Here is a 23,040-nt window from a genome sequence, read left to right as displayed (position 1 = left end):
ATCAGTGTTTGACATGGCCTATTAAAACAGCAGATCTATACTGTACTTACACACAAAAACAGAAACAAGTCATTGATGGTGTTGGATCTATATAAACTGGACCTGTTTTACTGCTTGCTTCTGCATTATTTCAATTATCTGGCTAATCTGAACAGGGCTTGGTCCCAAATTAGTTCGGACTAGCGGGACTCTACTGTACCTTTTAATTTATACAAAAAGACTTCTTAATGTATTTTATTTAATTTACTTAATTTCATTTTTTAATTTAAAATTATGTTTCATATGATTTCAGATAGTTTTTAAATTAAAAATGTTGATATCTCAAAAAAATTTTCTGATAAATATTCTTTTTTGAGATATCAACATTTTTATATTAAAAACTATCTGAAATAGGATTCTTTGTTTACATTTCTATATATTCACAGTCTGAAAATTTTTTTCGTTTCAATAAATATGTTGTATATTTCATTAAACAGTGAAACTGACAATTTAATAGGATTAACTCTATATTTAAGTCAAAAGCACCTTAATCCAGTAAGAAATACCAATTTATTAATCAAACAAATGTTTTCGACCCAGTTTAAAGGTCATTCTCAGGTCAGAACAAAAATGTAATAGTTTAAAAGATTGAACAATTAAAAATATATGAAATGTTGCATGCCCCAAGGTAAAACAAAAAAGTAGGTTAACAATTTATTATAATAAAGTACAATGGAACTTGGTTAACTTGAATTGATATGGGGGGAAAAAATTCAGACTTTGAGTTAAAAAATTTAAAGTTACAAAGGTTAGCGTAAATATCAAGATTTTGTGCATCGGTTAATTATTGACCCAAAATAAATGGTAAACACAAAAAGCACATTTAGATTTCTAAAGTAAATGTATTTGAACAGGTCTATATCTCAAATTAGGCTGAGTGTAAAAAATAATTGCAGCCTGTTCTTCATTTTAAACTTGTGATAAATTTCAGCCAATCAGAATGCAAGACTAAGTCAAATTCCCTTACAAGATACTGTGATCAAAATCTTATAATGTTATTACTGAAAACATGTTTATATTTATTTAGTTTTAAAACTAACTGATAACTGCAGTAGCATAGCGAGGGGGTACAAAGGGGGCATATCATGCACTGGGTGCCACTCTCAGAGGGGCGCTCAAATGGTCTCCAAGACAAACTATATGTGTTTCTGGAGGCGGAAGAGGGGCACCAATAAAGTGTCGGACGCCAGTTATGTTCACTACACCACTGGATAACTGAAATGCTAAAAACTTTTTTCATCATTATATTTTCAGTGTTTTTTCTACTGTATTTTTAAAAAATATATCTTACTTCTCTACATTGTGAGTTGAAACCTACTAATAATACCTACTGCTGGAAACAGTGTGGAAGATGTGACTTATTATATTATACTTGCTAAGATTTAATATAATCAAAATTCACAATTACTTCCTGTAAAACTTTGGTGACAATTATCCAGTGACATACAATGAACCTCAAACACTTCAAGCAGGACAATGATGCAGGCCTCTGAAGAAGGCGAAAAAAATTTGCTATTGTGAAAATTAAAGACACAAATAAAGAAAGTTCCAGCTTTCAAAATATTTATTGACGTGAAATAACTAAATGGAAAGTTTATACAACACTTCAATTTTTCAAGAGATCATGAAAATAATGCTCTAATTTTTTTATTTTATTTTATTCTTTGTGTATTTTGTTTTCTCTGTTTTCAAATTCTATATTTAGAATAAAATTTAAAATTAGAACAAAGTCAAAAAGATAATTATATCATTTATTATGCAGGAAAACAGTATAATGTAATGAAATAACAGGCACAAACACTGTGGGTTCAGTATAACATATTCTGATGTTACTTTGTCTTGAGATATAAAGTAAATGTTAGTTACATGCATATATTGATATGTAACTGAAAATTGATATGGTTTTATTTAAATATGCTTAATATTTGGTTAAGTTGTTTATGATTCATAACATGATCATAATGTGTTTTGATCAATTCAGTTAGAACAAACTCTTTAGTTGATTTAGCTACATACCTAAAAGCCAAATTAGCCAAACACACAAAAAATGGTCAGAGGAAACTCTAATCATATGCCACTACTTTTAAAAAGAATTAAAAATATGTTTTAAGTGCCGTAGTAACCGATACGGTCAGTGATGCCTTGTTTTGTGTTAAAGTTTACTAGTTACTTCTATTTATCTTCAGCCATACTACATATAATAATATAAACAACCAAACTCTAACAGATCATATATGAAATCATTAAGATATCATTTTAATATTTTGAATATAAATGAATCAATCTTACCTTATTAGTAGCTGTCAAAGAAGCACCATGATCTAATAAAACAGAAGCAACTTCTTCTTGTCCTTCCTTAGCAGCAATATGCAATGCTGTATACATATCTTTTGTTGTTGCATCAACTGCAGCTCCATGTTGTAATAATAATCCAACTATATCAACGTTACCAAGACGAGCAGCAATATGTAATGGAGTTTGTTGCTCCTGAAAAATTATTTAAATTATATATTTAAAAAATAAATATTCTTATTTCTTACTGACTAAATTATCAGAAATTTTATATAAAAATACATATACATATACACACATATGTGGGAGATTAGAATGACATAGAACACAGAATTCACTAAGTAAACAATTTTAATTATACCCCAGTAAATTACAAAATATAAGTAGATGATAAAGGCTTAACTACTTTTGAACACTTTTCCCAGTGTTGCTCATTCCACATCCGTCTTTTCTCTTGCTTCGCTGTCAACTTTTACTACAGTTTCCCAATCATTACATGATAGATTCTGAGCTTTTGTTTCTCAATATCTCATTCATATATTACATGGCACAGACTTCTGTCTTAAAAATCTTTGCTCCCCACATATATTTATTTACATAGACATAAAAAAATGTTTAAGATGTGATAAAAGAATTCCTGATCTAGTTCATAGTGAAAAAAATTGACGGAATTATTAAAGAAGGATAATGTTTTCTCTACACCTTATAATTTACATAATTTACTAACTTGTCCGATATTCTTTTTACTTTCATTCTATTAAGATGTTTTGATGATTTTTATAATGATTAATACAAAAAAGTAATGCATTTGTAAAAAGTTTGCATTAAGATCAAGAAATGATGGGACGTGAAAAAAAATTTTTAACAACAAATTTCAGAAAACAATTTTTGAAATACATAATGGATAAAATTATTTCAGATTTAACTCTACAAAATTTGATGAATAACTTACTACACAAAAATGTAAGTGAATTTCATTAATAAATTTAAAAAATTACATAAAATAAATATAACATACCCTAGCACAAGCATCCACATGTGCTCCATTACGTAAAAGAATACGTATAATATCAGCTTGATTAGCACGAGCTGCTAAGTGCAAAGGTGTTTCTCCTCTAACTGTTGGAACATCTGGATTAGCACCATGTTGAATCAAAAATATTACTATATTCATACATCCCATGAATGAAGCCACATGTAATGGTGTCAGTCCTGACTGTAAAGGTTAATTAAAACTTAAAAATTTATATTTTCCCACAAATTAAAAGTTTCAAAATTTCAACTCACCTCAGTAGTAGCTTCTATTGAAGCACCATGCTTCAATAGCAGCTCCACTACTTTAATGCGATTTTTTTTGCAAGCAATATGTAATGGAGTGAAACCATTTAATGCACGGGCATTGGGATCAGCTTTACGATCTAATAAGAGTTTTGCTACTCTTACATGGCCACAGTGTGCTGCCACATGCAAAGCTGTTAGATAATCCTATAAAAGAAGTGAATACTAAATTTTATTTTATAAACAAACTCTTTACAAAAGTATTATTAAAATTAAAACAATAACTGTTAAAAATTATTAAACTACAGTATAGCATCGATTATCAGAATACCAATCAACCGAAACATAGGTTAACCAAAAGCATTCCAGTCGGCAAATTCAAATTTCCACTAGTGCTGTGGCGCTGCAATATTTGGCTATGTCTTGGGCTACTCCAATATTATTTTTGTTGATGTGCGTGTTTTAGCTGGCAGCACTGGTGCGACCATGAGAGGGTACTTAAGGACGAGCCAGTATTTGAATGAGGCTTTTTTTCTATCGTGAGTGGTGAGCTTTGGTCATTTTGTGTGGTGTTTTTCTCGGGACTGTGTGTCCGGACATGTATCGTGCTGAATCGGAACATTTTTGATACTAGATTAACTTCCAAAATATAATTTATTTTGTTTTATATTTTTCAATATATTTATTTTGTTTGTGCAAAATAAAGAAATAATTTTTAACGATACAATAGCCATAATTATTATTTTATAAAATTTTTTGTTAGGCTTAATGTAGACGAAAATTCAATGCAAAGCAACACACAACAGCGAAAAATTCCAACATGAAATAGGTTAATATTAGTGATGTAATGAATAGTATATTCAGCCTCAGCCGAATACCAAATATTCGGCTAGGAGCGTGGCCGAATACCGAATATTCAGCTAGGAGCGTTGCCGAATGGCTGAATATTCGGCCAAACTATTCGGCTTGATTAACGCATGTACGAAAATTGGCGCGCAAACCGCATTATGGCAAAGATCGCGCACCGTGCTCTCTATTGGCCTGCTGTCACTACGATTTTTTCTTCCATTAGGTCTAAATTATTTAAATTAATTAATTAAATTATAATTATTAAAGTTAATATGAGATGGAGCCTAACGTCTACCTCTAGTGCCAAATTGGTTTACAATTTATGTAATAGCCGTAAATAGCCTGCTATGATTCGGCAGTTGTTGGTATTTAGATGTAAGTTATAACTTAAGTTATTTTATTTGCAATCGATCATTTTAACTCTGTAATTAAACACTAAAATTTTGTTTTTACTACGTATTTGTAGACTGAATAGTACTCTAGGACAGTGTTTCTCAAACTTTTTGGACTGTGACCCCCCTTCTGCACTTAAAAATTTCAAAGGACCCCCGAAGAATAAGTATGTGTCGAAAAACATCCCGCAGGGAGGGGTTAGGCTTGTATTTAAATATTTATATTATTATTATTATTATTTATATGTGCAATTTACTCGTATTTAAGTAAAAATTATTTTATACATTTATTTCTATTAGTTCTAAACATGAATCCATACTAAATTTATAAAATATTTGAAAAAATTGATCTGGCATCAATTTTTCAGCGACCCCCAAATATTTTTCACGACCCCCACTTTGAGAATCACTGCTCTAGGATATACTTTTGTGGTGACACAATATGGTCTAGTTTCTCCCCAGTTGTGGAACAGTTCAAATATATCGTAAAAATACTAAAATATACGCGAATACGAATATAACATAATTAACTAAACCAGGGGTGAGCAACGTTTTTAATCAACGGGCCAATTTAAATTTTAAAATCTTTTGGCGGGCCGCACATAAAGTAACACTTATTAATAATTTGCAAAACTTTTTTTATAATAAACATTAGAATAAAAAAATATAAAATTTAAAAAAAGTAAAGATTTCATATACAAATTTTAATGCAAAATAAAAGCAAACAAGAAAAGAACGGAAAAACGAATTTACTTGAAATTTTTAATGAGAAATTTGGCACTGTTTATTCGATACAAACTGATCAATATCAGCCGAAATTGATGAAGTAGCTACAGCGCCGGATTAAGCCTCTAGCGGGCCCTAGACAAAATTTAAATTGGGGCCCCATTTAAATAAGTTGCTTCTAAACAAATCTTATATAATGTGACATTAGCGTAGCTAGCATGGGTGACACCCGGTGCGGATATCGTGGTGTCACCCCAAGTCACCCTTTTTAACTCTTTTATAAAACACTATCAAATTGTAATATCTTCGCACTCGAGCAACTTAAACGCTACATAGAATATGCGATGTCGCGATGTATAAGTTTAGATTTAGAAAATAAATCATAACCATACATCAGTACTACCACGAGAGGCGGCCCTAGGAATATTTCTAGATGGTGCGAGAGATCTCGTGGCGCAGATTACTTCTGACGCACGGGTGGCTGTTGATTTTTTTTTTTTTTTTAGATAATGGCTAGTCGAGCGGAACTTAGTAGGAATTGTTTAATACAGCATTTTCTGTCCTACCTAATTTCTTATATACTTTTTAACTCGTTTTGAAACAGAGAAATCTTCTGCACTAAAGCCGGGCCCCTCCGAATTACGGGCCCTAGACATTTGTCTACTTTGCCTATTCCATAATCCGGCCCTGGGTAGCTACACGTACGCCGCTTTCTAATCATGCATCACTCAGTCTTGATCGGTGGTCATTTTTGATTAATTTCATGGTTGAAAATAATTGTTTGCAAACATACGTACTTCCGAACAGAGACATCATTTGCTTCGCATTTTTCGTCACAAGCGGAAATTTCTCAGGGCTCACATAAGATTTATAAAAATTTTCGACGTTTACTGAGAAAAATACATTTTTTAAATCGGTATTATTCTGCATGTCAATCACTTCCATTTGAAAGTCTTTGGGAACTGTATCCAGATCGATATTAAATGGTGAGGAAAACATTTTCATGGAAACCACTGTCTTCTCAGCTTTGAACATTTGGAATCGTAATTGAAATTCGTTGATTAAAATGTCTATATATTGTGCGTATTTTTTGTTGTTACGTATATTGCACATCCATTCTTTATTACCAAAATGAGGAAAGGCATATCCCTTCATATCCGAGAACAAATGTATTTCGCTTTTTAAGTTGTATACTCTTTTTATCATTGCACCTCTACTAAGCCAACGTAGTTCGGTATTAAAAACCACGTCGCCATATACTAGGGGTCCTCAACCTTTTTGTACCTAAGAGCACATTCTAGAATACCGGCCGGACGGCGGGCACCATTTATTTTTTCAAGGTGAATTTATATTTGGATGTAGTTAATAATACATACACATAATGTACAGAAAACATTTAATTCCAAAAATGTAATAAAACATACACAAGACTATTAACAATAATTTTTACAAAACAAGTAATTACTAAACAATGCATACAAAATCTACAAAGTATAAAAATTCTTTATAAAAAATACAAATCTGAAAGTAAATGTGATTTTTGGCATTGCATTTCATTGGCCATTGCTTCGTAATTAGGAGAGTATGATGATATTCCTGCTCGTAAGCAATCGTCAAGGTGTTCATCTGTAAGTCGTGATCTGTTCTTTGATTTTATGATATTCAGAACGGACCGGTTTATTTCATTTCAGGTATGGGAAATTTGGTTGGTTGGTGAAGATTTGGCGCAAGGGGAAAAAGAGATCAATCGCATTTCGCTTTGTGCTTTTATCTGTGTTGGACGCCATTTCTACTTTTGAGTGGTTAATCATTAAAAACGAAAAAACGTTTACATAGCATTTTATTGAAAACTGAAATATTTTTATTTTTATCGTGGTCGCACAGCGGCAGGCACACGTAAAACGATCGGCGGGCGCTATGGTGCCCGCGGGCATAGGGTTGGGGACCCCTGCCATATACAGTTTCTAAATCTTTCAGGAATTCTTTAAATTCACGGTGATTTAACGCGCGCGACTTTATAAAATTATTGGTACTGTGACATTTGGCAAACTCAATCTTTTCGCGCACAAATTTTCTTGGTGAATGATGCAGTGGTTAACGAATATTTCCCTTCCTGTGACCTTCTTAATGTCTTGAAATAGCCTTTCCGATACTCCTACCTCCATGCTTGACATTGCTCGTGCTCCATCTGTCAATATACCAATAATCTTTTCTAATAAAATTGAAAAATTTTTCAACACAGACTTTAGTTCATCGTACAGGTCTTTGCCGGTTGTAGTCAGTGAACACAATTCTTCGGTAATATTAAATTTGGTGTCAATACCACGTAAAAATATAGACAGTTGTGCTGTATCGCTAATATCGCAACTCTCATCAAGTGCCAAAGAATAGTATTCGAATTTTGCAATGCGTTCACGAAGCGTTGTTGCTATGTTCTCGGACAAGTCTTCAATTCTCCTTGCAATGGTGAATCTTGATAAACTAATGTTTGAAATAATATTTATTTTATCAGGAAATGCTATTTCTGCAACAGCAGTCAGACATTCTTTTATCATCTCTCCATCTGCAAAGGGTTTCATTTTTTTTGCCAGTATTTGACTGACAACAAAACTAGCCTTTACTGCCGTATTTGATAAAATAGCTTGATTTTTAAAAATAGCCTGTTGCTTTCCCAAGTTTTTCTCCATTTGATTAAACTTATCTATCCGGAGTTGTCCTGTTAAGTTTTTATACTGTTGTTCATGTTTTGTATTGTAATGCCTTTTTTATGTTATATTCTTTTAATGTCGACACCGTCTCTGAGCATATTAAGCATACAGCTTTATCTTTGACGAAAGTGAAAAAATAATCAAATTTCCACTTTTCTTGGAAATGCCTGTGCTCATCTGCAACCTTTCATTTTTTTGTTTGCTTTTCCGACATGCTATTATGGATTAAAAATTTGAAAGTTAAAACAATTTGTAGGAAAACTTAATTTTGAATAAAAAAACTCTAATATTACTTTTTTGACAATAATATTGCACTCACGCCTTTCAAGAAACACAAGAATTGCTAAAATTGCTAGTTAACAGCTTACCAGTCTGACTGATTGTGTGACAGAAGCAAACACAAACAAGCACAGACGCGGCGCGTTCGTATTGCATGTTTGAACAAGTCGCCGACAAGTGAGTAACTCGTCACAAAAAATTGTTTCGGTTTAGTATGTACTACCATTTTATTATAATTAATTTTATAACAATATATTGATAGGAGAAAGTCGATAAAATAAATTCAATTTTAGAAATGCTTGGCGGGCCGCATAAGCATGTTTAACGGGCCGCGTGTTGCTCATCCCTGAACTAAACAATAACATTAATGCCTGATACATTCTAACTTACACGCCATCAATGCCATAAGATATCGGGCTAGATAAACGTTATAATAATATTTAATTACGAAATAATTTAATACTAGAGTTAGATGCTATTTCTTATTAACTTTAATAATTATAGTTTAATTTTCAGCATTAATAAAAGTTACAAAAATGATTAATTTACTGTGTTTTTGTTATGTTTTTAGGTATTCGGTATTCGGCCGAATAGTGAAAAAAAGGCCGAATAGGCCGAATACCGGGTAGTAACCAAATATTCATTACATCACTAGTTACATCACTAATATATTTTTTCGTACATGATCAGTTATCTGAACAACCCAAGTCCTGAATTGTTTCGGACAATCGATGCTCCACCATATATAGCAATTTCTGAAAAACTGTCTGTGAAACAGTTATAACTTCTTATTTGTAATCATTAAATAAAATTTTTTTAATTCTATAAATGTCAGAATTTTCTAGAAAAAATTCCTGTTCCAAGAAATTTAAAATACTTGAGAATTTCAGAATTCTTAATTAGATTTCATTGAAACAAATATTCAGATTAACAAATAGCGGCCATTAAAAAACTACTAAATTACATTACTGCAAATATTTTGAATACATACCACAGTAACATCATCAACTGGAGCTTTGTGATACAGCAGTATCCGGGCACTATCAACATGGTCTCCTTGAGCAGCCATATGGAGTGGTGCCAAACCATTCTAAAAGCATTAAACAATTAATATTTAGGTAAATAAAATAATAATATAATATGCAAAAAGTTACGAATGATGTTAGTAGATACTGAAATCTATATTAGATACATAAATATAAAAAACCAGTGTTCTTTTTCTAAAAAAATTACTGCTGGTACACATATGGCAACTAAAAAATAAAGTTCTGTTTTTGGAAAAATGTAACAATAACCAGAAAACGGTGTTTAATACTAATCTATATATATAATCGAGACGAGTTGATAATAATAATAATAATAATAATAATCAGCGCAGAGCCCAAATGGTTAGGAGTTGAAAGTTGAAATTTGGTACACAGTTAAGGTACGTCACGAGAACGCACACTAAGAAGGGATTATTTGAAATTCCTCCCCACAGGGGAGAGGGACAGGATTAAGTCTTAACAGTTCCATCAACAATGGAAGTGTTCAGTAACAATGGAAGTGTTACATAACAATGGAGAACAAGAGAAAGCGACGTGCAAGATTTACGGGCGCTGGAGGAAAAAAAGGAAAAAAGTATAATGTTAGAACATATTCAATTTTCAAATTTAAACAGATTAGTTCGGTTTTTTCGACTTTTCTTCTTTAGAACATTCCATGATAATCGAACGATATAATCAGAACACGTCGTGAAAATCCAACAATATTAGAACATTCGATTTTCAAATTCGCCCTTTCTTTAGAAATATTTAGTTTGTTGATGAAATTACTCTTTTTCTTCTGTGACTATAACGTAGTAATCTTAATCTTCGCAATCGTTACTTTTGCCCGAGCAACGCCGGGTGTATCTGCTAGTAATTGTATATTTTTACTTTGTAAAGGTACATATTTATATTGTAGAATTTATACTATTTTCTAAATTTTTTGTATATCTCTATCAGTATCTTTTCCCTACTGCTTATCTTGGATTTAATGTCAGTTGTTAAATGGCACCCTTTCAGTAACCATGTTTTTACCTTTCTCTTTCAAAATGTCATCATAAATGCTTCTTTGTACCTTGTTTCCTGATGAAAACATAATGAGATGAGACAATTATCAGAGAGTACTAACCATTCACCAAAAATTGGTGTTCAACAAAGGTGGGGTCTCCACCCCATTTGCTTTTTTTTTATTAGCTTTATTTGGCCCAAGACATTCACATTGTGGCCAACAAAATGAATTAGTTCATTTCATTCATTTTTATCATGCCAGTAACCAGACTTCTTGCCCGAATATTTAAAATTTTTCTTACTTAGCAACTATCAGTACTATATACAGGTTATCAATACTTTTTATGCTATCTGTCAATACAGCGTATTGGCACATTTTAGTTGAAAAATAGTCTTGTAGAACCCCCAATCTCAAAAATATTTACATCTCTAAAAAAATCAGAGATAAAAATTATTTCCAGAGCCTACAAATAATCATCAGCATAAAAATTCATAATTAAAACTCTTAAATTTTGAATAAAATGATAAACAAATACAGCAGACGACTACATTAAATAAAAGACTGACTTCTCAATTACAAAAAAAAAAAAAAATTAACAATATATAATTGATGCCAATATTTTTGAAATTATATAAATTATTTTAATAATAAATTAATTAAAAATTAATAAAATGGAGTTAATTTAATTTATAATAAAATCGGCATGTTAATACAAATGCTAAATTATATAATAAAATTATGTTATGAATTTTCACTTTAAAATTATGTAATTTTATACATACTTTTGTCTTAAAGTTTATATAGTGTATACTTTTTTAAATAATGTAATTTTATTGTTTAAAACAATTAGGAATCCCGAGTAAGGAATTTATAGTGACAAGATGTGTTGAATGATCCAATGTTTTAAAGTAGCAAATATGAAATTCATTCTTTTAAAAAAAATTTATTTTTACACAAAAAGACTTTTCTAAAAATTTTCTAAAATATCAGTATTCTTTTCTCTAAAAATATAAAAAGAAGAAAAACATAATATGTAATTTTGAGAAAAATCACATTAATTCAAATTAATTTAAGAATAGTAAATAAAATTATAAATATTAATTTCTTTATAAATACACAAAAGATTTCATTACTTGAATTTTTTACATAGACTATATGAATTTAAGAAATTAATAAATTAAAATTTTTGTTATGTAATTAATCAAATTCTTTGGAGATTTTTTAAAATTTCACTCAAATTATAAGCCCTTCTTAAATTTTAAATGTAAAAATTTAATAATTTTTAAAGATTCTAATTTGAAAAATTAGATACCCTTACTAATTGAAAAAATAATTAAATTATATAAAAAAATTTTATATTAACTTATCTAAAGGACATATTAAAAATATACAAAATTTTATGCTTCGCACTTAGTTTTTGAATTAAATTTTAATATTAAATAAAAGCAGTTGAATTTTGTATCTTTAATAATTCTGTATTAGTGTTCTGAACTAGCATTCAGTGCTGTCTTTAGAATGTAAGGGGCCCTGGGCCAGAAGAATGCTGGAGCCCCCATGAAGAAACAGAATCAATACTAGATTACAGTACTAGGGGTCGCTGATGTAGGTAGCACGGGCGAGACCGGTTACGGATATCGTGCTATCCGTAACCGTGCTATCACCCTTTTAACATATCCCAGAAAATCTGTTGACCCCCCCGTTTTTTTTAAGCCAGTGGGATTTTTCACCCTGTACTCAACACTTCACACTATGTATTGGAGGAGTAATTTCAATCGTATTATTAATGGGTTCTTCATTTCAAGTAACCTATTTGTTTTCTTTGTAACTTTATTACTTTCAGATTCAGGGGCCCCTACGACCTTGGGGCCCTGGGCCTGGGCCACGTAGGCCCTCCCCCCTAAAGATGGCACTGCTAGCATTTAATATTTTTTTTTTTTAAAGTTCAGTAAGTTTACTAGGCATAAATTATTATTTTGCATTTTGCATTAACATAATATTAATTTAATGCATTAACATAATATTAATGCATTAACATAACATTAATTTATCAATAACTACAACCTTTTATAAGTATAAAATCGTATAAAGTTTTATTTAAAAAAATAACTATTTAAGACTGTCATAGAGATGATGTAACTTTATAAATCAGTCTCTTTCAAAAGAGTAACATAATGGAAGAACTACAAAAGAACAGTGACATATATATTGTATTGAGGCTGTGACAACTAAGAAAATGAAAAACTATTTTAAAGAAGCATAGTTAAATACAGTAGAGCGTCGATAAGTGGAACGTCGGTAAGTGGAACGATTTTCAGTCGGACTGTGTCGTGCTGAATCGAATGTTTTTGATACTAAATTTACTTCTAAAGTATAATTTTCATGTTTTTTATATTCTTTAATATATTTATTTTGTTTGTACAAAATGCAGAAATAATTTTTAACGATACGATAGCCTCGATTATTATTATAAAAATTTTCGTTAGGCTTAAAATCGACGAAAATTCAACACGAAGCGACACGCAACGGAGAAAAATTTGAACATCGGACAGGTTAATGTATTTTTTCGTACAAAGTCGGAAACTGGAACAAATCATTAACTGGAAGGACCCCAGTCCCCAATTGGTTCCACTTATCGACGCTCTACTGTATCTCTATTCAAATATATTTCAACATGACAAATTAAAAACAATTCAAATGACACAAACTAACAAATTTATACTATTATTCTATCATTAAAATCATAACAATTAGTGTTTTGGAATAGTTGGTGTTGACAAATGATCTGCCCGGTTTATTTATCAGGCTATATTACAGCTAATTTAATAATTATATATTAGGGCATTGTGTGACTTTGTCATATTGTGACAAAATTGAGATGGAGCCAGAAAGGAAGAAGTAAGCCTTGTACTTGTTAGGCACAGAATAGTCAATCCTTATACCTGATAGTCACATATAGGCAAACTGCGCTTTCTGCCAGAAAAAGAGTATCCTTGTTGCTATATACAGTATGTGCCAAAATATACAGTATTGAAACTCGTGCATCTCAAACACACGTTTGTTGATGAGGCACAGCTCCATCCATACATGTTCTCAGTAGTGAAAAGAAAGGCAATGCTCTTCCATCACCCAAGAACACTACAGGGACATGGTGATTGGACCATTTCTTCAGGATTTGAGAAAGTTCTGATGTAAAAAGAGCCTCCACTATCTATTCATGACAATGGTATTAACAGGATGGGGCAACCAGTAATAGTGCTCAAGAATCTCTAGCCATTCTGCAGGAAAACTTTCCAGGATGAATCATTTCATGTGGTACTGACTTCCCATACCCATCCCACCAATCTTACACCACTGATGTCTACTTGTGGGAAATGTTAAAGGAGAGTGTGTTCAACTGTAAAGATCTACCAATAACTGTGCCTGCATTATGCAAGCAAATCATCTCCCTTTGCAGGAATCTGCAGCAACCTTTGTTGCAGGATATATTTGAGAATCTGCATGAATGATACAAACACTGCACACAGCAAGGAGATGCACACTTAGAACACTTACATTACACATACCATGGTAAATCAATATGCTAATAGTGTGTATGTTAGTTTCTATTAGGAGAAATAAACTCATAGAAGACAAGGTAATGTTGTTTGTCTTTTCATTTCAGTACTGTACACTTTAATGCATACTGTGTCTGGCTAGAGCATTTGGCACCAGGAACAAACTTAAATATAACACCTTTTGGATAAGCCTTTCATTAGTCTGTTACAAATTTTAAAATTATAAAATCACCTTTTATTAATATAAGGCATATTGTATTTCATAACAATTTTTCATATTCATGTGACAATTTTCTATGAATTTATTAGTTTGCCGATATAACAATTTTGGAATCTTGGCACTCCATCATCTTGGCACACTGGACATAAATTTTCTCTGCCATCCTATAACCCTACTTGTACCTGCCAGTGATGGGAGAGGCAATTGTTGTAGCTGCTAGCCATGGGAGATACAATCATTGCACTAGCTAGGTTATGTTGAGACAATTCTTGCATTTCAGGAGAGGCAATCCAAGAATAAAGATATCTCTTTGTTCTTGGATTGCCTCTTCTGAAATGCAAGAATTGTATATGGAACTTTAACACAAGAACAAAGATATCCCTTTGTTCTTGTGTTTTATTCATTTTTCACATCTATTTTCCACTAAGTGCATGCAATGATGTTTTTTATTTTTCTCCCTTAAATTCCATTATGCGTGCTCAATTGCATCAAGGAGCTCAGACATTGCCATTTTGACTCCACTGTACATCAAAAATGAAGTCATAAACCTCTATTTTTTACATTTAAATGGACCCTCATTACATTTTTAGATTCCCCACTGCAATTACTGGAAAATAACAAAGTTTCACAAAAATTGGTCCTTCAAATTTTCAGAACAATTTAATTCTATAAGCCCATAGAAGACATGCTAGCAACCTTCGGACATCACCTGACAAAGTCACACAATTCATGAAGTATCACTTTGTTGTGTGTGCTTGCGTTACAACCTTGTATCTCAAAAATGAAATAAACTTCCATCTTTTGTAACATTTTTAGATTCCTCATTGCAATAAATGGAGAATGATAAAGTTTTATCAAAATTGATCAATGAAATTTTGAGATCAAATACAATATTGTAAGCTATACAGAAGAGGCTTCACTAATGCTACACCCCATTAAAGCAACTTGGCTAAAAGTAGGCAATTAGGCTATCATCTCAAGATAATTTTAATAATTAGAAATAAATCAAATTTTTAACTGAAATAGAATATTTTGGAAGAAAAGATTGGTTCAGAGCAGGATTTGAACATGCAAGTCCTGCTTACCATGTAAATGTGTTGTCAATTACATTACCTAGACCTCTATCCAATCTTTACCTCCAGAGCCATTAATAAATTAATTTAGATATAACCATATTGGTCACTCACAGTGCCAACTGGGGACTGCGAGTGACAATTTAGATAACTTGAGCCCAAAAGGACTCATAGCCATGCTCTAGGACTCTTTTAAAGAGTTCCATTGCAGGACTATTGTTTACAATGCCATCTTGATGCTCCCCAATATGAATTTGCAACATTCCGGCTGTGGCCCCAATATACAGGATCTACGACATTGTATATACATTAAATTCCTGTAAATCATTTCATATACAACATTGAATACCTGTATATCATTTTGTATAACAAATTTCATTATGAAATTCATTAGTAATTAATTTGTAATTAGCTAAACAATAATACAGTAATAAATTTAATTTGAAAAAGACAAACTATTTCAAAATTCCCAAACTATTTAAAATTTTCAAATAAAACATATAAAGAAGTATAAATATACTGAAATACATAGTTGAGAATGAATAAAATATAAATAATTCTAAATTAATAAAAAATATTTCTTCTCAATGATTGGAACTAAATACTAAGAATAATCAACTGAACCTTTAACTTCCAGTAAAGAAAATTTTAATGTCAAATTGAAATCTTCTATCTTTAAAGTTCCATATACAAAAGATTGAATGACCATCATACAATATTTTGAATAAAAGGCATACCACCACCCAGTCCATTTACACCACTGAGACCAATGTGCAAGCTGATCTCCAGAAGACCACATTAATTAAGCATTCATTTCACACCAACCGAATCAGAGCTCTAGAAGCTATGGAAATAAAAAAGGCTGACCTGACTGGCAATTGCATTAACTTTAAGGATGGAAAAAATGTCTCATATGCATGGCAATGCTTTTATGAAAAACCAAGAATTACTGACATAAACTAATTATTATTTTGTAATATTTTATTGTCTTATTTTTATATCTGTTATAATTTTATATTTCTTAAAATTACCACCTATTATTTACATTTATAATTTTTGTTGTTTTACATCATTATGTTTTTGTTCCAATTATTTAAAAAATATTTTGAAAAGTTGTGTTCTGTGAATTCCAATTTGGAATATCATTGGTGACTCAATGCAGATCTTGGTTACGATCGAAAACATTTGCCAATTTGACATTAAAATTTTCATTACTGAAAGTTAAAGGTTTAGTTGATTGTGCTTAATTCTCAATTAAATTAAATTTCAACTACTAAATTTAAACATATATATAAAATGAACAATTATGTATTGTGACATCATCACAATGCTGGGCTGCAAATTTTTGATCATATTCTTAATTTATTTAATTTGAACATATGTTCTCCATCTCAAATTAGTGTCTTGCCTCTGTACATCATACTTTTCCTGATAACAACAGAGTCATGCCAGTCATCAATGTTACTCCATTTAGGGGAAATTTTTTAATTGAAATCATGAGACTTCTAATTTAGACCAGAAGTCTGTACAATCAAACATCAGCTTACGAATTTAATTCGTTCCTAAAAGTTGTTCGGAAACTGGCGTGTTCTCAAACCAAAACAAATTTTCCCATAAGAAACAATGTAACATGAATTAATCCATTCCCGACCCCCAAAACAATGACTTTTTTTTTTTTTAATTATCTTTTTAGCTGTATTACATCCATAAAAATGCCTACAAATGCAATATAACCAAATAAATCAATCAAGACAGACAACAAGTACTTTGTCCACACTTTCTGAAATATTATGTTTCAATTGCTTTGGTTTAAATTTAAATTTTAATTTTAATTAATTAATTAATTTTGATTTTATTGTATGTAAACTGAAGCAAATATGGCATTCAAAATTTTGTTCGAAAACAGGGGCTTTCATAACCTGAAGCTTGATTGTATATAGTTAATCAGGGCCTCCTGCTCCTAAGCTTTCCATATTTGGTCTTGACTTTCATCTATCTAACACCATTTTTGAGATTAAGGAATGGCAGACAGACAACGACAGTGGGAATTTCTAGGTCTACAATTTTTTCAAATTGCAGCCCAATAATGTAAGATTATAATGTATCATATTAATATGCATTATTGCAATTTTAGATTTATAAATATTTACCTTAGTTTTTGCTGTTATAGGAGCTCCCTTTTCCAATAGTAAATCAACCACTTGATCATGGCCACTACGAGCTGCACAATGCAAAGGTGTCAATCCATCCTAAATTATATTATATTTATATTCAGAATTACATCATTCAATTTAAATTAATTTCAAATAAAACATAAAATATGAAAAAGTTTTAATAAAACAATTAATTGATCAATGAAGTATAAAAAATTAGCCTGTTATCTAACATTTTCTGTCAATTCTACACTGTTATATATGTGAAGTCCTAAAACGAAATTAAAAATTACATGCTAGAATGTTAACAGGTGTTTGATGGGACATTTAAATTCCTACCTTTTGAATGAAAAATAAAAAAACAATAATATAGTAAAAAGATTTATTTGATTAAATAATGTCTTGCAAAGACTATTATAAATTCTTTCTGTCAAAAAAGTAAACATTAAAGACTTGAATTATGAAGGGGTTTCAAAGCATCAGGTTGAACAGTGATGCCAAACTTTCCTGTGGCCCATAAGCTCTGAAACTGCCATGTTGAGACAAGGATAAACCAATCAAAAAGTGATGTGGAATATCATTGATCAATCAGAATGTGGAACCAAGCAAAGAACCTTTTATAAACTCATGTCTCAAGGACACAACATTCTTTCTCCAAGTTCTAAGTTCAGTTCTCATTCCAGATCTGTCTTTTCTTACTAATTCATAGCCTATCAGAATACGTTCCAACCACATAAACAAAATTTAAGTTCCCTATATTGTGTTTCTTGACAGTGAGCAAATATCTCAACCAATCCCACTTTCCTGTCTGATCCAGAACTTCCACCAAATAAAGCGAGCCACAAAACCATCGACACATAAGCCATCCATCACAGAGGGACTGATCGTCAACATTGACAGTGACATTTAGAATCACTTCTCAGACAGATAAATAGAACAAAATCCTTTATAAAATGACCAATAGACAAATTTTGTAAGCATGTTTTTATTTTAATTAAACAAGTTTAATTGTAAATGGTATTCCTGATTCAGTGTCCAAATCGCATCCCTATACAACCTTCTCAACACCTCGTCCATCCTAACAAGTGCACTCCATCGACAATTCCACATATAAATGTAACCTTAATTTTTTACAAATAATACTAAAATTGCCTCCAGTTATAAATACACTCAAAACTTCTATTGTTTTATTTTCAAAAATGTAGCACAATCATCATCAAAACTAAAACATAATAGACATAAAATAAAATTATACAGTATCAAACACTACTTACTCTAGTAGAAGCATCAATTTTTCCATTGTTCTCTATTAATAATGTAACCATGTTTGTCTTTCCCCATTTAGATGCAACATGGAGAGGTGTAATTTGATGCTACAAGTAAAATAAATATAGATTAAAAATTAAATATGTTTTAAAAATAAATCTTTAAATCTCAAATTAAATAAAATTTACCTTTGCAGCAAAATTTACATCTGCTGATTTTTCTAGTAGTAAATGAGCAATGTTTTCATTGCCATAATGTGCAGCAATATGTAAAGGGGTAAATCCACTCTAAAAATTAATAACAAACTTTAAAATTAACTTTTGTCAAAATAAAAAATCAAATAAATGAAGTTAATATAAATTTATATAAAATTTATGAAAAAATAAGATATTAAAAGCAAAGTGTAATAAATGTTTTTGAATAAAATTCCACCTTAACTTACTTTTAATAAAAAATAAAATAAAATAAAATTACCAGAGATAAACTGAAGATACCATACCATTACCATAACTAAAAAATATTTTAAAATATTTCTGTTAAGTTTACAAATATAATTTTATTGTTATAATATATGGTAAACTTAAATACCTTCTAAAACCGATAACCGGCGTGAAATATTTTTTCCAAAATGGCGAACGTTTTCGCTGCCCCTCCTGAGCTCTTCCTCAGGCCAATTCTTTTGATGGAACTGGATTCGATAATTGCAGCATAAATAAATGGAACGTGTTCTGTTTTTTTAAAAATTCGAGAACGTCACATGGAACACGTTCCATTTATTTATGCTGTTCAATTATCGAATCCAGTTCCATCAAAAGAATTGGCCTGAGGAAGAGCCCAGGAGGGGCAGCGAAAACATTCGCCATTTTGGAAAAATATTTCACACCGGTTATCGGTTTTAGAAGGTATTTAAGTTTATACAACCCGATGTGGGAGAAGCGTTAGTTTAATATATGGTAATCTGTAAAATGGTAATATATTTATTGTAATATTAAACAAACTCAAAGTTTAAAATTAAATTTAAAATAATCAAGTATGTGAGAATTACAAATAAGTTTTCGATGTTTAAAGACGTGAAAGGGTCTACCATCCACACATCAGTGTACCGCAAACCATGTACGTCTTCTACATACATACCTGTGGGTTCATGTGACCCATTCTCATATAAGATGGGCCTTTAATGCTCTAGTTAGAAGGGCATTCTCCCATTCATCCACTACGCAAGCCTCAGCCACCGAGTTAGCTCAGGTTAAGAAGATAGCAACCAGACACGAGTACCCTAATCTAATGCACCATTTCATTGAGCTACATTACTGCTTGCAATGCACACCCACCACGAATGCAAAGGCCAGCATCGATCCTAACGGTATAACACATGTCCTGATCACATTTAACTCATATTAAGGCAGCATACACAGAGATCACCAACAAACATCATATGCAGATGTTTGTTAGTGATACAGATACAGGTCCGACGATATTCGACATCCTCTGAAATGGAAAAGACTCTCCAGATCATAACAAACTTCCTGGTGTCTACTCCATCCTGCTTAAAGATAACAGATGGGGCAAGGACCTTATATATATTAGTTCCACCAAATGCTCTTTAAGTACCTAAATAAGAGAACACCAAGTGGACCTTCAGCATGAGCGACTCACTACTGCCCTTGCCATGTTTGCATCAGATCCAGACGTAGAGGCGGAGTTTGACAAGGCCAAGATCCTCATCAGTACACCCCACCAAGAGCATCTTAAATGGCTGGAAGCCATCGCCATTCACAGAGCTAGCCACAGGACTACCTGCATCAACTGGAAGGAGGAGCTTAATCTATTGGTAACCTGGCAGGCCCCCATAGATGCCGACCCTTAATTACCATCCACACATGAATGCGCATGCCCATTGCAATGGATTTCATAAAATAGGCGTTTGATTTGTTTTTTGAATATTCATGTTCTGTTTCAAAGCATTCCATCAAATTTAACCTGAAGAAGAACTGTTCAAAAGTTTGAAAGCGTTTGTGACAAGTCTGTATTTTCACAAAACAACTGGTAACAGGTTCCAGAAGAAGTGTTGATTTCACCCCAATGTTTAGGTGATGTTGAACTTTGTATGTGTAAATAGTTTACATAAATAAATGGGTATTATTCTTTTATAATTAAGTTGTAGTGTGCACTTCTTTCGGATGCGTTGTCTCTCAGACATCCAACCTTCCGAACATGACCACTTACGTAAGCAACCGCTCATGAAAAGAATGAAAGGCCATCGAGGTTTCTGTCTACCCTAAAAGACACAGTGGTGTCAGTCATGACATAAGCATCGCCGATCCAGTGCTGACCCTTTGGTCACATTAGCAATTTATTTTTTGCATTATTTTGGTTTTGTTGTTTTTTTGATAAATACAAGTTTCTTATTCTGCTGAATTTTTCTTAATAAATCAAACTATTTTTCTGAACAAAATGATAAAATAAATATGTTAGTAGTTTTTGTGATAAGTATATAATTTTTGCTATTTGAATTTATCCAACAAGCATGATGCAGCATCCAACTATCAACTTTGCTCACTGGACAGAAAGAATCCTTTTCTTAGGCATTCCAGTACCTCATAATAGTAATGTTAATTGACCATTTGTCTTTTTCCAGTGTCATCCATTTTTGCTGAACACGATCTTCCTCAGTGGGGTTGATCTTCCACACTTTCACAACCTTCTTCCAATGCCTTATGCCATCTAAACAGTTGTGTCCTGGATAATAAGTACTGGTAGACCCATTTCACCTTTTTGTTTTTGTTTCATTTTCACCAGGTCTCACCAGAATTTGATTGAACAACATTGTTTTAAATGCCATTGTTCTATTTACATAATGGAACATTTGTACATGCTAGAGTAAATTGCTCTAGAACAAAATGTTATACCACTAACGTGCTACAACTTGCAAGGTTAAGTAAAAATTATATTTTTGGATGGTGTCAGTTCTGTTGCTACAGTGTTGCCATTTTGTTGGCTATAAACAGTGTCTCATTGTTTTTCTATTGTACTTCATAGACTGTACCAGTAAATGGCAAGTACATCAAAAAAACGAAAAAACTTGACAAATATTTTATGAGTACTAAGAGGTTTTGTCACTTTTTCAAAAATTTCATGGCAATTCACTGATTTCTGGTGCTATTGCTTTTATTTAATTTTTCTTTCATGATAGCTTAAAATTGTTAGAAACATTTTTTCAAGTGTATTATAGATATGTAGTAGATATGATTTAATGTAGATATATATATATAGACTTAATATTATGTACAGATTTGAACAGTATATAAAAGGAAAAATAAAGTATGAGTTTATTTTTCCTTTTATATGCTGTTCAAATCTCTTCACAAACACCAGAAAATCCAGCAAAAATGTTTAATAAGATAATCCAACATTTTCAACAATTTTATCAGGTTGATTCAAAAGTTCCTGAACATAGACCCAAGATAAAAAGCGTTATTGATATTAAAACACAAAGACATGGTCATTTTTTGAAATAAAGGCCAATTTTTAGCTATGGTATTGACCCATGTTCTTCGCAAACTGGTGGATTCTTTGGCAATACCACTTGGCTGGTTTCAATGCCAAAACTCACAAACCCTATTTTGGACATCATGCACTGTATTGAAAAACAACCTCACAAAAAATGTGGTAACAATTGGAAGAGGTGAAAATCTAATGGGGTGAGATCAGGGCTTTATGCTGAATAAGGCAAAACTTTTATCCCCTTCAACAACTTTTCTAACTTTTCTTGGACTATGCTGAAATGGTGTGGAAGAGCATTATCATGTTACAGCAGTGTATGTTTTTGATTAAGCAATGCTGGATAGCAAGTGCGCAAGACTTGAAAAACTCTTTCCAGTTGCTCAGCATAAAGGTTTCATCCACAGCCCAGCCACTAGGAACCAGTTCCAATGTACTGGACTGTCCAAATTCCAACAATAATGGTCTAGATCAAGGCTCATCTAAAAGGCTGGAGTTCCCAGAATTGAAGCATCAGAACCATTCAGGTGCAATTGTCTTGTTCATCAGGCCTGGGCCTTCAATTTTAAAAATTTTCTCTGCTGCTACCCTTGCACTGAAACCCTTGTTTCCAGTAACGATGCAATATGCCTTGAATGATGAGTTTTTCATCAGTCATTATTTGTTGTCGTTATTA

General features: G+C 31.8%; 1 protein-coding gene across 1 annotated transcript in view; it reads right to left on the bottom strand.

The window, feature by feature from the left end:
- LOC136972154 (ankyrin-2-like) overlaps positions 1–23,040 on the bottom strand; it is a 286,434-nt gene that overhangs the window by 159,207 nt on the left and 104,187 nt on the right. Inside the window, 7 exon segments of the mRNA XM_067266710.1 lie at positions 2,329–2,526; positions 3,350–3,547; positions 3,619–3,816; positions 9,555–9,653; positions 17,595–17,693; positions 18,872–18,970; positions 19,052–19,150. Coding sequence (XP_067122811.1) covers positions 2,329–2,526; positions 3,350–3,547; positions 3,619–3,816; positions 9,555–9,653; positions 17,595–17,693; positions 18,872–18,970; positions 19,052–19,150 — 990 coding nt within the window.

This window comes from Centruroides vittatus, unplaced genomic scaffold (genome assembly GCF_030686945.1).
Source record: "Centruroides vittatus isolate TY-2023 unplaced genomic scaffold, ASM3068694v2 contig_2818, whole genome shotgun sequence".
Taxonomy (NCBI): domain Eukaryota; kingdom Metazoa; phylum Arthropoda; class Arachnida; order Scorpiones; family Buthidae; genus Centruroides; species Centruroides vittatus.
This window is presented reverse-complemented; position numbering and strand designations above follow the sequence as displayed.